Below are 16,604 nucleotides of genomic sequence, written 5' to 3'. Positions count from 1 at the left end.
AGGGTGCTGATCTTGGTCAAGCCTAGGGTGGCCTCCAAGATAAATACATTACTGACTACTGTTCTTCTACATGAATATCCTAAAAATGGTCCCCTAATGAATACTTATTCAACTTCCACTAATTAATGTTGGTTAAATTGTTTTTCTTCCAGGTCATGGGAAATTTGACCCGACAACAGCTGAACAGCCTACAGTCTAATTAGCAAAATGCCGGGTAGAACAAATAGCCCCTTTAATTAAGGCTATTAAGTTACCTGGGGGATTAACTAAAAGAGAAAGATGAAGCCAAGTCACTGATGCTCCAGAAACTTAACTCCTTAAACCGAGTAACCGAAATACTACGATTTGGAGCTTAATTCCCTCACGTTCACAAATTAAAATAAGGAAAAATACTTATGAAACCTTTCATACATGGTAACAGAGAGCTTCATGGACATCGATCATAGACATCAACTGTAGAACTGTCGCCTCTAAAAACATATGTAGATGGAATAACATATTATAACCGCGCCTAATGTGTATACTTAACTTTCTGCTCTCAGGATCGGCATGATTATTGTTTTATATAGCGCCATCAAATTCCATAGCGCTGTACAATGGGTGGACAGGACATAACAAGCAGTATGTAACATAACAAATTGACTAACAGAGACAGCAGGCGAGGAGGGCCCGGCTCAAATTGCTTACAATCTAGAAGATCTGTCCACAATAATAATAATAATAATAAAATGAATAAAAATGTTTCGTTCTCATGTTGGAACACAGAGACGCAAAGGCCAAAAATAAGACCAAGGGGACCTGGAAATGACCCAATTAATTTCGGCTGCCATTGTGTTCTGTTGATGTTGAGCAGCGATGAACAATACAGCGCTTCCATATCATTTGTCTCCCTTCACGTGATGGGGATCTTTCTTTCTTGTTTCTTCTTCTTCTTCCTGTGGAATAAAGCAGCTGACCTTGAGCGTCTTGATCGATGATCACCCAACGAGTCATGATGAATGGCCGTTTCCATGCGTTGTATGGACGAGCGTGTTCTCTGGGCCTAAAACAGATGATACAGAAGGATTTCCTTCCTGCTGTTTTGTCCTGTTCCATGTTATAAGGAAACAGGTTGCCTCAAAAAATATAGGTTCCTAATGTTCTGTATTACTATAAACAGCATTTTATGAACAATGAAAGGGACATTACAGCGTCCGGTACACGAGGGGCGCATGGGCAATTATTTTAAGTAACTTTAATATGCTTTTTTTAACCTGTAAAAAAAAAAACAAAAAAAAACAAAGCCTTAACTTTAGGAGAAGCTGCAGCTTTTCCCCCTGTCTCATTTCGGCTCCACTGATTGGCTGTTTTAGATTACTGGTGCACTGAAGCTGGCTTCCGCAACTCTGGGAGCTGGAGAGAGAGAGGCGAACGCATATGGAGGGATTCTGGCGAATTATTATATACATTATCGGCCCCTTTAAAGGTTGTAGGACCCTGGGAAACCCTCACACCCAGCAAACATTCTGAGCACGTAGAGAAGAGAGTGAGGAAGGAGGGACACATGGATCTGGGTCCCAAAGAGGGACTGCGCTTCCTAAGCAGGGGCAGCTGGGTGCTATACATGTTGTAACCCTAAAAACACTAAATACTAAATTCAGAGCTTTTCCTAATATGTTTAAGTCTGAAAGGACCAGTAAAGCCCCCAGCATCGTCTTCTCTTAAATGATCAGAGAGCATCCCTGCGGCTCAGGAGGTGTGTAGCTGCCGTGCACGCGCGCGAGTGGCGTGATGCGCGCCCACGGCGTCCTGAGGCCGCCAGGGCTTTGCTCGCAAGTAACCCCAGCCTGGGAAACCTTTACTCGCCGTAAAGCGGGGACCGCCCCCCCTCCAGCGCGCCTCCTCTGTACCTCAACATGGCGGCCCACAGCAAGTCTATCCCGCACAACTGCTACGAGATGGGGCACACCTGGGAGCCGTCATGCTTTAACTCCTACCTGCAGATCACCAGGGGGGCCATGGAGGAGTCCTTGAAAATCTATACCCCCCTCTACCTGGTGAGACGCGTGCGGGGGGAGGGAGTGGGGCTGGGGACGGCTACGGAAGCCGAGAGGGTCCAGGAACCGCCGCTCTTCCTGTTTGTGTGAGTGAGTGAGTGTGAGGAGAATTTGGGAATGTCACCCCTGTCGCTACCTGTATAGGAAGCGTGTAGCTGTAAATGCTTCATATTAATATACTCTGTCATGGGTCCAGTCGGCAGGGGGTGGCATTATAAAGGTTGCCCTCTCATGCAGTATCATTCTTTTGCTTATTCATATACATTTCTTATTCCTATACACTGTGTGCCCTGTGCCCTTCATGGTAATTGTTTATAAAGGACCCTGCGTGTGGCAGGGTGTTCTCATTTATACCCTTATTTTTGCCCCCTCGCGCGGGTGTATTAGACGTTGGACTGAATGCTTTACCCTTGGACATTAAACGCTGTCAGTGTCGTCTGCTCCGTGATAAGGAGCTGCCGTCCGTAGAGTAAAGTGCGTCTGGCGTGTGAATGTGACGCGTCGTATCTACATCTTGTTAACTAATTCTGCTTAAAACTTTCAGAACGTGTGGGTGTGTATTCAGGAGCGTACCTAGAGTTACATTAAAATTAATGTTGGCAAGAATATTTATTTCACAAATTTCAACTGCATTTAAACTGGAAAAAAAACTAGGAATCCGAAAAGAATAACGTTATTAACGTAGAAATTAATTATATACGTTTAAATAAATAACATTTACTGAACAGATATGGTACAGCTTAACTCCTATCATTGCATTCTGAGCCAGACATTGATGGTGGTATAGCGTAACTCCCTTAACTCCACAACATTGACATGGTAGACAGCTGCCCCTGAATCAGGCTGCCTGAGCCACCTCTTCCCTCCTAAACCGCCTGCCTGTCTTATTTCTACCCATAAACACTCACTCCATTCATTCAACCATTCACTCACTCTCCCGCACCGCCTTACCTCTCTTGAAGATTTCACTGGTCTTGGGGCCGGCCGAGCATCTGCACTGTGTGAGGAAACTCATTCACCGCCCAGGGGGAGCAGGAACCTGGGCGGGAAAATTAGTTTTCTGACACACTGTAAGGGTGCCCAGCAAATACTATTTATATTTATAATTAACCCCTTATATTATAAATATTGGGGATTCCTTCACACTATATGGCCATTTATTGTGTAGCCCCCCACTACGTCAAAGTACCCCAATTCCGACGGGTCCTACCTAATTTTTCATGGCTATATTGCTTACCAAGGCGGTTAATCAGTGGGACTGCACTTCATTTCAACCCAAATGAGACTGTCATGCAATCTAATAGGGGAATTCCTCACTGTCCAATATCCAGTTCTCATACTTTAATGCATATGGTAACCTTTAAATTAACATTTTTTTAGTTCTGCACTGAGGGATTCATCAGAATCTACTCCTTCGCTGCCAGGTGATATGTTAATTCCTAATCAGCAATGCGCATGCGCACGATACTCTCCACAGCCAGCTCCAGTTCGGGTTAGTGGAGGATCGCATGAGACTGTGCAGAAAGCACTCTAACTGAAATCAGTGATTTGATACTTGCCTTCAGGAGAAGCTGCAGCGGAGCACCTCCTCTGGTCTGTTTTCTGCCACTGATTGGCAGAAGCTTACCAGCAGCAAGAAAGCACCCCCATTGAACTCAATCGGAGCGGAGCCTGAGCATGCGCTGGCGAGTAGCTGGCGGGTGAGGAAAGGAGCAAATGAATACGGGGAGACGGGAGCCCCTTAAAGCGTTGGCAAGGGGCGCACCGTGTACATTTAAAGGGACCCTTTTAAAGGCATTCCTTGCCGTTGGAAGACTGAGCCAGGTTTTCCTATGGATGTGGTAGGAAGAGGGATTCCCGGGTGCGACTTGAACGTTTTCTTCTGCTTATAGGAAAAAAAATCAAGTAAAATCTAAGTAAATCTCTATTTTGTCTGCATTGTCTGTTTGGTTCTGTTTTCCGGGACAGTGCTTGTGAGATTGTTAGAAACTGCAGGGTTCAGCAATCTTTGTGAGACGCAGCACATTGTTTTTAAAGTGCTTGTCTCCAAACAAATTCTTCTATAATTCATTACTATTTTTCACATCAAAATTCCTTCTGATTTTATGTTTTATTAGTTTTTTTTTTTATTTTTTTAGTCTGTTTCCAATTTTTCTTTCTTTTTTTTTCCAGCCGTATCATTCTCGCGTATGATCCTAACCTCCTTTTTAGGTTCTGTTTTTTCCTTACTGTCTGTCTATTTTTTGGCAGTATGAACGATGCTCATTTTTAGTGATTTGTTTTTCTACTCTTCTACAAATTACAGATAACCCTTTTATGTATCATCAACGTTATTATTGCAAAATACCCAAAAAACGGCAAAATCAGCTAAAACTGGTGTTTTAAATTCTGGTTTCATTTTCAAAGCGTCATTCTGGTGCGGCGTTAAAAGCGGCCTTATCACCATGGCAACCAGTGCAGTCACCTATCCGGCTAGAACGTTCCATCGGTTGCTATGTAGAAGGGGAGTTTTTAATTGTAAATAACAAATATGGGTTTATTCACTGAAATCACAAAAGACTTGTGATTTTTAACTCTCTTGCTTCACTATTTGTCATGAAGGGCCGAGGAGGCCCTGTATAATGTATAATGTGTAAGGAGACGTTGAAGGAATCTCACTGATTTAACTATACATTTTAGTACGTTTATACTATATAGTAAGTATAAGTGTAAGTTTAGTGCTGAATGGCAGGAGGATGATATAAAACTTAATATTTAATATTTGTAAGAACAATTTTGGTCCAACGAGACCTCAACACTGTTCCTTTTAAAGCTGCTCTGTCCGATCTCCTTTCTTATATTGATTGCAGCGATGGCCCCCGTTCGCCCCTCCGTTGCAGTGAGTTGCCTGTCTAGAAGCTCACTGGAAATCTAGCGTTTATACTTTGGATAAACGCTCCCTGCTAGTATCAGGACAGTATATAAAAAGCGCATTAACTTATATCGTGTACACGGGTCTTAAACCTCTCAGTCCGGGATCTCACGGAGAAGGTCACGGTAATGAGTTTGGAATGTCAAAATTGGCGTTAAGAGTAGAATCTGGCACAGAATACTCAACAAAATCAAGAACGCCCCCCCCCCTTTTCATGAAAATAAGCCCTTACATACTTCAGGATCCAATAAAGCTTCTAAAAATGAACGTAGACTTGGATTTGGTGCAGAACTGCCGAGATTTATTAGTATCCCCCCTGAACGTGTAATCCGTCGAGAGGCTGGATTTTCTTCCATGCTGCACTTAGATGGCCAAAGCTGTCACAGCAGACATAACAACTAATGCATTGTGTTTATACGGGGACTTTAAATTCCTCCGGGCTTTATAAATCCAACTTCCAAGGATTTCGTTCCTGACAAAAAAAAAAAGATTTCTGGGGCTCAGGTCGGCTTTGTTCTCGGTATAATTTTTCATCCTGTGAACCAGTTTTCCTTTAGTCTTCTCGTAAACTGAAACCTCGGTCCATCTTTACGCTCGCAGAGCTTTCAATAATGATAGAATTTTCCAAGCGCTATCTTCTTTGGTTTTGTTTCCAAATTTATGTCCGATCAAAGCAGTAAACCCAAAAATGCTAGTTACGCGCTCTTATTTCATGCTGGATTTGGTTTTTTTTCACAATAATAATACACAAAAACCCTGCATTTTCCAGATAAGCCTGTGTAACGGTGTAAAGATGTGACCTCAAAGTTCATGATGAGACTGCAGCATCCCATTAGGTCCTACAAGACCTGATTTTGAGTCGAACCCCTGGCTTTCGCTGCTACTTTACAGATGTTTGATGCTACTATAGCAGTGATGTTGCACTGAAACGGGCTTTTGGAAGTTAGGGGAGGTTGGATATCCGAGGCTGCTTGGTTTTGATGGGTCTGCGATGCTTCTGTCTGTTCCGCCATGGCTGAGTCTACTCAATAAGAAACTACCAGGAAGGCTTCCACCTCTTTCGTTCCTCAACCTTCCTTGGCGATATTTATCTCCAGCCAGCCATGTTTCCGTGCGGTTAGACATAGATGTACTGGGGTTCTACGCAGCCTTCTTCATCGTTGGTCGTCTCTCAACCAACAGCTGTCTTGGTGTTGCTTCTGCTGAAGGCTTTATGGTAGATAGGCTTTATGGTAAAGTCGGTGGCGTCTTCGTTTGCCACCTTGATTATCTTTTGGATGTCTCATGGTCGCAAGAAAGGAGGTCTAGAACATGTAATCTGGTGGAAACAAAAGCACATAGACCCTAAAGACCCCTCGCTCATCGTGAACCCACTAGTCCTACGTTGTGCTTTTGCCATAGGTCCAATAATGTTAAATTAAATTAAAAATAAAGGCAGCATAAGCTGTATATTTATAATTCATGCTTCTTTAATGTGTTTTTTTTTCATGGGAATGTCTGAATCGGTGATCTAATTTAGTATTACAGCAAAAAGAGAATTTTATAGACTGCTGTATGCCAAAAAATTAAAAGCATAACTCCAGCGGTCTTTAAATGATTTCTTTGGCAGAATTTAGCATGTTGGAAACATCCCAGCATCCCAAATATTATGCGATTTTACTACACAACCCATGCAACTTGATAACTGGGAGAACATTGCATAATTGCCCTAAATTTGGGTTTTGTTTTTCAGCCTGGGTTTGGAAGGAGTTGTCGTCCAAATAGTCCATGTCTGAAAGCCTTTGGTGAAATGCAGAAGGAACCTGAAATTGTACAAATTAAGCTACACTTAATAGTGCTTATTATTTTTTATTTTTATCGCAGTATCCCCGTTTGACCTATGCTGGTTACTTAATCCCGGTTACCAGTTTTATGTAGTTAGTGATATGTTTAGCATACTGAATAGACAAGTAGGAGCTAGTTATCAGCTCCTTGACTTCACTATAGATCATTGAGGTCCATCCCCAATAAGCTTCTGCTGCAGGAAGAGCTTGACTTACATTTATTTATATAGCGCCTGCAGATTCCGTAGCGCTGTTACTAGCCGTAAAATAATTTAAAACCACACGCGATGATAAACCGCTACAAAAGGAGAAGAGGGCCCTGTGAGCTTACAATCTAGTCGGTGGTTAAATGGGAGGTGGAACACGAGAGGACTACTTGGGTGGGGATGGGTTGATGGGGTCTGTATGATCTGCTGAAGTTATTGATCGTTCAGATGGCTTGATTGGGACGATGGCTGAGAGTGTTAGGAGGGAAGGTTGCACGCTTCTCTAAAAAGGTGGGTTTTCGGAGATGCTTTTTGAAATTTGCGTTCAAGGGAGAAAGTCTGACGGAACGAGGAAGGGAATTCCAGAGAAGGAGTGCAGCACGGGGCAAATCCTGAATGCGGTAGTGGGAAGAGGTAATGAAGGGTGGGAAGAGAGACTTGGTTCGTGAGAGGAGTGAAGAGGACGATTAGGGGTGTATGGGATTTTAAAATGAGATTTGGGAGGGGTGCAGAGTTAAGGGCTCACAAGGTCAGGGTCACAAGTTTGAATGTGAATTTGGAGGGTATGGGGAGCCAATGGAGTGATTGGCACATGAGGAAAGATTATTCCAGCTGCGGTGTTGAGGACGGATTGGAGGGGTGAGAGGGGGAGACCAGTTAGTTGACTTTATCACTCTAGGAGCTGTTGGTCGCTCTGAGAAAGTGGCGTGCGACTTGAACAGTGCAAGCTGCTTTCTCAAAACCTGGGTGAGCGCTGCTCCTCCGGGAGCAGGGTCTTGACACACCCCGCTTCCCGCCAATTTTTTCCCTTTAAATGGGGGTGTTTCCTGCTGCCGTCAGCGGGACCGCCCGCCGCCGTCAACTGGACCGCTCGCTGACATCAGTGTGCAGTCCTGGCCGCATCCCGCAAGGGAAGCCGGAGCCGAGAAGTTCCCAGGTATGCCTATTAGTGGCAAGCATTGTTCATGGGTGAGGGCAGTTGCAGGGCTGCAGTATGAACCTCGTGTGTGTGTTTTTTCATTTCCTTTCAAGTAACCACACCACACATGCATTGTGCCCGGCCAGCTCGGTCCTTCTCAACGGAGAAGCTCATTGTTATTTGAGGTTTTTTTGGGCTGTACAGCTAAAATTCTCATATCATGGCTCCTAAGTTCCACGTAGACTTTTCCTGCCATGGTTTCTTGTGTCCACATTTTTGTAACCCTGGGTTCTACGATGCTTTTTATCACAGAGAATATATCTTCTCTATCTAATGCCCACACAACTTTGACACCGCGGTGTCCTGAAGAAGTCCTTTATCATTTCTATTACAATGGGGGTCTGTTGTTTGGGGTAGAGCGCTCTGCTTTATTTCTTTGTGACGGATCAAACGTTATCCAGTAGACTGCCGTCTAGTTATCTGATCTCTATCTGAACGGCCTGGCCGGTTCAGTAGAATATGTGTTTCTTTTGTGCTGTTGGTGTTGACTTGGTGGGATTAGTGCCTTCGGCTCTCTGATAACAATGTCTTTCTATTACCAGCGTCCAGGAATGTTTTCATTAGAACTGGTGGGAAATGCCATTGAAGCGGTTACAATTGTATTGCCTTTCACCAGTAACGCCACCAGTCCTTCTACTGGGAGGGTAACCTGCCCAATATCGTCTTCCGTCTGATTCTTCCGCACGTCGGTTGTCTTCAGATGCGTTTTTTACCATCCTGGATAAAATGTGTGTTTTTTTTTGTTATCGAAAGGAGCCTTTTCCAACTTCTTGTTGTCCAAACCGGTCACCACCCGGAATAAATATTTCCAGCGAGTTCTTCTATTATTAGCTTCTATAATTACTTTTACATTTCTTACCGATGGCTGAAATTAAACAGTTAATGGAATTACTCCAAAAGCTCCTTCCTATCTTCATACCCCATAGTTACAAAGGCTGCCTGATCCAATCAGAAAATTATCAATGAGAGAGGTAGTGGGAGGCATAATAATAAGCCCCCCCCCCACGCTGTATATATTACCCCCCGAGTGCTGTATGGCTTTGAAAAAAACCTGACTTTTTTTTACCAATAAACTCCCTTTATCTGCAGACCTAGGGATTCCCACCATTGGTCATGTGACATTTTGGGTTTCTTTCCCGGCTTACACACCACACTGAGCTGATGCTTTATGGCAAAGCTAATGAAGTCCGTTCCTTTATAGACTTCCATTAGTCAGAGCGTCTGACTGGATGATTAGGACTGAGCAAAATATTTTCATCTGATACTGGTAATTAAATAAATACTGGAAATATACCCACAACGCACGGGATGCTACCAAAACCTTATTAATGTGTTGGGGGAGGTGCAATTAAACCTCCTCCCTATTAACCCCTGGACAGCAAGCTGCAACCAGACTGATGAGGAGCCAACAACCTCAAATATGTGCAAACAGGGAAAAGAAAAAATGTCGGTGCGCTAAGCTAGTCACAGGCTCAAATAATATAAATGTATAATACGAGGCCTACCAAACAGGTAACAATATAACTTTCTAAATGAGCTCATCCTGAGGCCCTTTAACTAGTAACCCTTTAATCGCCCATTATCATTATGGAAACCTTAACGGTTATCTTAATGAGCAATTCCCCCAACATCGGACCGGATGCCGAGGACCGGCCCGTTGGCTTCCCAGGATCCAAGATGCTACGTCCCTTGATTTTTTATTTGCGGGGCCACCTAAAAGCCGTTTTGTTTTCTTTTTCCCCTCCTCTGGTTCTAGGCTTATGGGCCACCCGGTAGAGCCAAAAGATGATTTAAAGCAGATTGTGGCTTCTTTCCATGTTTGCTGTCCTGGACCACAAGGTTTTGGGAATGATCAGGGACATGGTAGTCTAGTTAAATAAATCATAAATACTCACATTTCGGGGGGGGGGCCAGACCTGGACACCAAGCTGCTCCATTTGTGGGTAACCTTTGTGCGACCTTCGCTGGCTTTTATCTCCAGCGGTTGAACCTTTCAGGGCTTGTTGTGGATTTTCTGATTATCTTAGTAGATAAGACACTTGGCTTCATTGTGTGTCGGTGGAGAGTTCAGCTTCAGGGAAGGAGATAACTTTAAATCAGAGTTGATAGCATCTTGAAGAGATTGGATAGAACTGGGCATTGTCATGAATAGTGACGGAGAGACTGGGGGTTACCACGGTGACGCTTTAAGTGCCTGATGGCGGGTCTGGATCCCTTTTGTTAATCCAAAAGAAGTCAAACAAACAGCAGCGCCCCACTAGCGTGTCATCCTATCTATCTATCTATCTATCTATCTATCTATCTATCTATCTATCTATCTCTATATAATATAATCTTTTTTAATAGCCCTAGAGATTCCATGCATGGCTGTTTTGATAAAAATTAGAAGGTGACAGGAGGAGGAAGGTTAGAACAAGAGGTCATATACGTACCGGAGAACTTCCAGAGAAGTGCTGGTTCTCCAGGTCAACACCCGAATTCTCCGGGTCACAGGAGCGGGGTCCTGACACGCCCCACTCCCCACCCATTTCCACTTTAAATGGGGGTGTTTCCTGCGATGTCGGGGGACCTCCCCGCAAGGCTAGGCTCCTGCTAGCCGGAGCCCACAAGTTCCCAGATATGGTCGCATATGACACAATCTAACACTAGACGGTCAGAGGCTAATGTTAGGAAGTTTTACTTTTTTTGAGCGGGTGGTAAATAAATGGAACCGCCTCCCAGCAGAAGTGGTAGACGGGCATATGGCTCGGGAATCTAAGACGAGACCAACGACTGATTGAGGTTGGAGTCTTTACATCAATCAAAATCAGGCAGACCATATGGGGCCCAATGTTGTCAAGTTCTATCCATATTAAGTATTAATTATCGATCCTTGGAATATTTATTAAGAGTTGTCTTTTTCGTCATGGTCCTCACGCAGTCCTTGAACCGTTTGTATACTTTCAGCTTCCTACGCGGTGTCAGCACGTGTAATGTAACGTATGGTTCTGTGACATTACGTGGATGTAATATGTATGAAATTCCCCCATATGTCCCCCCTTTTACTAACGCATAGCACCCAACAGTCACGGTGCAACAGTATCCAAAGGTATATAGGCTCACCTGGCAGACATTTACCTGGGTAAGAGTCCTTGTAGATGAGATCAGCTGGAGCTCCAGATCACTATTTCCGTGTTTAGAATGTAATGTGAAAAAGCAACAAATAGCGAAGCTTCCATTAAAATGTCTTTCATGGTTTAATATTCAATATTTATTTATTTTTTAGATCGCGGCAATCCTTCGGAGGAGGAAACTCGATTACTACATCCACAGACTGCTACCTGAGCTCCTGCGGTCCACGTCTTTCCTGACGGCGAACGGCAGCCTGTACATCGCCTTCTTCTGCATCCTGAGGTCAGTGTGGCTGATTGATGTCTCTTTGCATAAAAGCCCAGCGCTCGGCGCAATCGTTTATTGGGATTACGCTTCTGGTTTGGACTCTAATATTTTTTATTTTAGTTTTTATCAATATACTAACTTTATAACATTTTCTGAGTTCTTTTAAGTTGCCGCCCACCTGCCATACCTGAACAGCCACCTGGCATTGGGGCCCAAAAACTGGGAATGTAGCGTAAAAAACAGAAGTGTTGGGAGATATGATGTACTATGTAGGCTGTGCCAGCTGACCTCTACGGTGTAAATGGGGCAAATAATCTCCCCCAGCCAGGGCACTAGGCAGAGCTGCACCAGGACGCAGGATCCTCATAATTAACCCCCTCCCGTCCCGCGGGCCAGTATACGCTGCGACCTGTGACATCACTTCATACAAAAACATCACATTGATTTCCCTGTTAGAATCGATCTCGCTCGGCCTGCAAGAGGCACAAATCAGTGTTATTTGGGAGTCGCTCAAAACCAGAAATCCAAAAATGTAAGTTCTGCTTTGCTGTGAAAAGGCTCGGTTTCTGTCAAACCAAGACACATCTGCGTATCGCATTTTGCCCCGGGCGACGTGCCAAACACATCGAAACAGAGCAAACATAATCTATTCACTTGCCCCAAGCCCGTCGTGTATGATCAATTTTTATTGGAACTAGAACTTTAACGGATTGACCGGCACTTCTGAAATCCTACGAAATTCCTGAAATAATCCGTTTCAGGAGAGAAGGGAGACGGTGAGCCGTGCGAGGGGTGCGAGGGCATGCAAAACACGTCTGAAATTCCCGGAGAAAGTCCGCGGCTCTTCATGTAATAAGAAGCAGCTGTGAGGGATTACGATCTGCGAGCGCGAGAGACCCATAGCGTGCGTGTACGTCTCTAGATACCCCAGAACTGCTGCTCTTGCAGAGACTGATTGGCACCTCAAAGGGGGGGCCGGGGTGGGGAAAAATACTTCTTACTTCTTACTTTGGCTTAAATACAGCACTTTCATAATATACATTTTTTCTGGGGGTAACTTTCTCAGTTCAAACGCATCACTCAAAGCTGATTGTTTATGGTAATACTTCTCAAATGAAGTCCTTTCCTCCATAGACTATCATTAGTCAGATGGTCCTGTTGGGTGATTAAGACTAAGCTATTCTATTGTTTGCAACAAGGCTATGCGATAAGCAGTGTGTGCGCATTTGTGTAGGAGATTGGGCCAATGATACACGAGAAACATCCTTCTGGGGTTTGCTTGTGAGTGCAAGGTCTGTATCATACCCTAATTTCAAGCAGGGTTGGGAGGGAAATTCTTAGCATCAGGTGCAAGCCCAGCCAAATGGACCGGGAATATGGCGGGCCAAAATCTGGAAGAACAAGACTCCCTCCGCTCTCTACCTGGTCCTGTCCGGGACTCGGTCACCGTAAATGAATGAATCCGGTAATGAATGAGCTCCGTACGCGCGAAGAATGTATTTCCGAATCCAGAGGCACCAGTCAGCACCCTCAGCCCGATAATGCTTAAAAATAACCCCGGGGGGCACCACTAGTCACGCAGGCAGAGCCTATAGGAACACAAGCCCCCTTTTTTAAAACGATTACGTTTCCTTTTGTGTTTTGAGGATGTAGAAGCCGAACGGCGATTGTCTCGGGTCCAAAAGGTACAGAAACGTGTTTACAGACGTCTGTTCACACAAAGGAACATTGTTACACAAGAAATGACCCGAATCCGGAACCGCCCCGAACAGACCCGGTGTTACTGCGGCCAGCTGCTTATGGCCCTTTAACCCGTTCTCTTCCGGATATATCTCCAAACAGGATAAAATGTGGGGCTCGCCCCTCCCCCGCTCTTTTGTATTTGCATCCTTTTTTTTCTGCGCGGTCGTTAAAAATGCGGCGGTCTCTTGACTGACGTCTGACCGTCTCTTACACGTAGCAAACGTCCTGGATCCCCGGCGGTCCTTTCACAAACCGGCTTGAGTGGATGTCTTTGCGCATCACGGCCCCTGGGGTTGCGAGGCGGGCGGACGTTGCTCTTTCTGCTCCTGGGGTAGATCGGTTACAATTAGAAATGCAAAACACTAAATCCGGATACATTTTTTTGCATTAAACTGAACAGACCCGTCTTCCAAAAATAAATACTCCGAATTCCAAGATTCAGGAGCCATATGCCGATCCCATGCATGTTCCCATTTTCTCGCTGCTTCTGCTGGGAGGCAGTTCCACTTATCTACCACCCTTTCAGTAAGTACTCAGTTTCTTTTATTAATTTAATGTTAATTGTAACAACTCTTGTCTTTCAGGAAGATACTTGGAAAGTTTTACTTCTGGTCCCCGGGGTTTGGTGCAGCTTTGCCGGCCTCCTATGTCGCCATTTTGATCGAAAGAAAAAGCAGGTAAGATCTTCTACAATTGGTCGATATTTATGAAACAAATCATTGATTCGGTGGTTCAGTGTTTACAAGCAATCAATGTGGTTACTTCTGAAGATGTTTCTAGAAGGAGCGTCTCCACCGACTCTAGCCGACTGCTGGAGCATTTGACAGCACATTGGCCCGATTTGGCCCCTTCTAGTCCATCTGTTTCTGCTGCTGTAAAGACTCCGACCTTAATCAGTCATTGGTCTCTTCTCATGTGTTTATTCCCTCACTATATTAACCTCTACCACTTCTGCTGGGAGGCTGTTCTATCATGTTCAGAATAGTGGAGGGGGTTGGTCATTTTTTCCAGCAGGAATCATCATCGCTTGCTACCCCATCTGACGCAAACTACATTTCCCATGATCCTTAGACACCATAAGGAACCCGTCACTAGCCGGAGACTAAAGTAAATAAGCTGTTTGTTGGTCTGCCGAGGAGTCTGAGAATAGCCAGAAATCCTCTACTGGTTTTCGGTTTCCAGAGAAAGAAAAACATTCCGCGGACTCCTCTGACCTTTAACGAGCGCTGGAAGGAGAGAAACCGTACCCTCCACTGTTAACCAATTCAGTGCAGTCTCTGCCGGCAGCCAGGGGGTTAACCCGTAGACCTGCTGCGTTCTGTGTCATTTTATCTCAATCCGGCTGCATACAGAAAGGGGAGAACACCCTAGGAAGCATATACATCCAGGTTCTGGGGTGCTGCTGAAATCACCAACGTGTAAACAAGGCAAGAGATCAGCGCGCCCCCAGCTAAAGGCCCTAAACCGGGGCACAAGCATTGGGCCGCCACTACGTCAAAGCACCCCCAATTTTGGCGAGTGCGGCTGCATTGCTTCCCACCGCCTTGTGACTTCCCGTCTGGACTATTGCAACTCCCTACTAACTGGTGTCCCCCTCCCCCGCCTTCATCACCTCTTCTCACTCCCGTATTCAGGATTTGCCCCGTGCTGCACCCCCTTCTCTGGAATCCACTTCCCCCTTAGAACAAGAGGTCGTAGATTAAAACTAGAAGGCCAGAACCTTAAATTGGACGTAAAGAGGTTTTTACTGAGAAGGTGGTAGATAAGTGGCCCAACCTCCCAGCGGAAGTGGTGTACACTTCTTGTACAGCGAAGGAATGTAAACATGCATGGGATAGGCATACGGCTTCTGAATCTGAGACGAGACCAGCGACTGTTACAGCAGGTAAAATGAGCTTAGATTCAGGAGCCGTCTGTCTATCCCATGCATGTTTATATTCCCTCGCTGTATGAACCTCTACCACTGTGGGAGGCTGTTCCATGTATCTATCAGACAAGTTATTGCTCTATGGTGGTCCGGCTCCAGCAGTGTGCTCTGGAATGAGAGAATGTAATGAATGAACAGGTGCTCTCTGTGATTCGGGAGCCGCGTCTCGGATAGCCGCACTGTCAGCGATTTCCATCTTCCCAGGCGTGGGGTTTCTCTCTCATTGCGAATCCCGATCGCCGCGGACACTTGAGAGAGCGAGCGAGAGACATCTGTCTCCGGTTACCCCGTCCTCTCCGTGCACCGGCTGGAAGCCATAGGAAGTTATTTATTTCTAATCGCTCCGCAACTCCATTACTTCTCATCAATTTCAGAAAGCGGCTGGCGAGAGCGCAGGTGGCAGACGGATTAACGGATGGCTGAGGATGCCGGGAGTATCATCATCTGCTCCATGCCTCAGCCCTTGTGAGATATAACATATATATAAATATATATCTATACATATACATAGATATAGATATAAAGTCATAGAATTCACCTTTCCAAGATATCCCAAATTTTATTGGATAAAAAAAAATGGAAAAAAAAAGAAAATAATAACATAGCTCAGGAGGAATCGCGTAATATTAATATAAAAAACCCCAAACAATATTGTATATGCTGTGTTTTTTTTTTTGCTTTTAAATAGAAAAAAGAAAAAAAACCCTACTGGTCGCCAGAAAGGTGAATGAAGCAAACGCAGGGGTGGCGTCTGTATGATTGGCGCCGCCAGGCCGGCTTCTCAATGTAGACATAGAAATCTGCTCGTTGTTAAAGGGACGCTCGAGCCGTCGTGTTGGACTTTTAACGAGCACAATTAAGTGGTCTCTTTGCGATTTTGTGGGTTCTGTAGAATCCCCCCATATGCATTTGCCCCTCCCCCACGTCCCCTTCTATATGCCGTGCAGGAGACACGTCTGGTTCCGTGTTTCTGGTTTAGAACGCGGCCAGGAGTTATGAACAGGATGGCCCTGGGAACGTCTCGCTAAAGACTTCATTACGTAGGACGGGCCTTTAAATTATTATTCCAAACGATTTATATTTAAACCGTCTCTCGTTTTAGGAGGTTCTGTTCACTCTGTGCCGAGATGTTTTTTTTTTTTTCTTGTTTTTCTTTCTTTTTTTTTTTTGTGGAATACGTCTTGGAATCCATTAGTTAAAAATAAGGCATTTCTTTCTTTCTTTATTTATATATATTTTAACATTTATTGGGGTTGTGATTGTAAATTCTCACGACCCAGATAAATGTTGCTTTTTGTGCTTTTTTTAATCCAGATGAATTATTTATGTAATAGTTTCAAGTTCTCCCGTTTCTCTCCCTGCTTTATTTATTTATTTTATTATTATTATTGTTATTATTATTTTTATTTGGGACTCCCTTTTGCCGATACCGTTTGCGTGAGTCCCTTTCGGGTCTGTATTGGGCTTTAAGCGTTAAAGCGGGACGCCTGCGACCTTAAGCTTTCTCCGCTGCCAGGTATGACGTGCTTCCAGGAAAATGTGAATCTGATTAGGACAGGGAAGCGAAAGTAAGTTCCCTGGGAACGAGTTAACGACCCGTC

At 44.6% G+C, this 16,604-nt stretch overlaps 1 protein-coding gene across 1 annotated transcript in view; it reads left to right on the top strand.

Annotated features, from left to right (window-relative positions):
* Positions 1–1,789: 1,789 nt before the first annotated feature.
* The window catches only part of TMEM135 (transmembrane protein 135), a 120,474-nt gene continuing 105,659 nt past the window's right edge, over positions 1,790–16,604 (top strand). The window contains exons 1-3 of the mRNA XM_053456562.1: positions 1,790–2,036; positions 11,221–11,348; positions 13,661–13,753. Coding sequence (XP_053312537.1) covers positions 1,896–2,036; positions 11,221–11,348; positions 13,661–13,753 — 362 coding nt within the window. The 5' untranslated portion in view covers positions 1,790–1,895. The remainder of the gene's footprint in view (positions 2,037–11,220; positions 11,349–13,660; positions 13,754–16,604) is intronic.

This window comes from Spea bombifrons, chromosome 2 (assembly GCF_027358695.1).
Source record: "Spea bombifrons isolate aSpeBom1 chromosome 2, aSpeBom1.2.pri, whole genome shotgun sequence".
In the NCBI taxonomy this organism is placed as follows: Eukaryota; Metazoa; Chordata; class Amphibia; order Anura; family Pelobatidae; genus Spea; species Spea bombifrons.
Note: the sequence above shows the minus strand (reverse complement) of the source record. Positions and strands in the feature narration are given on the sequence as shown.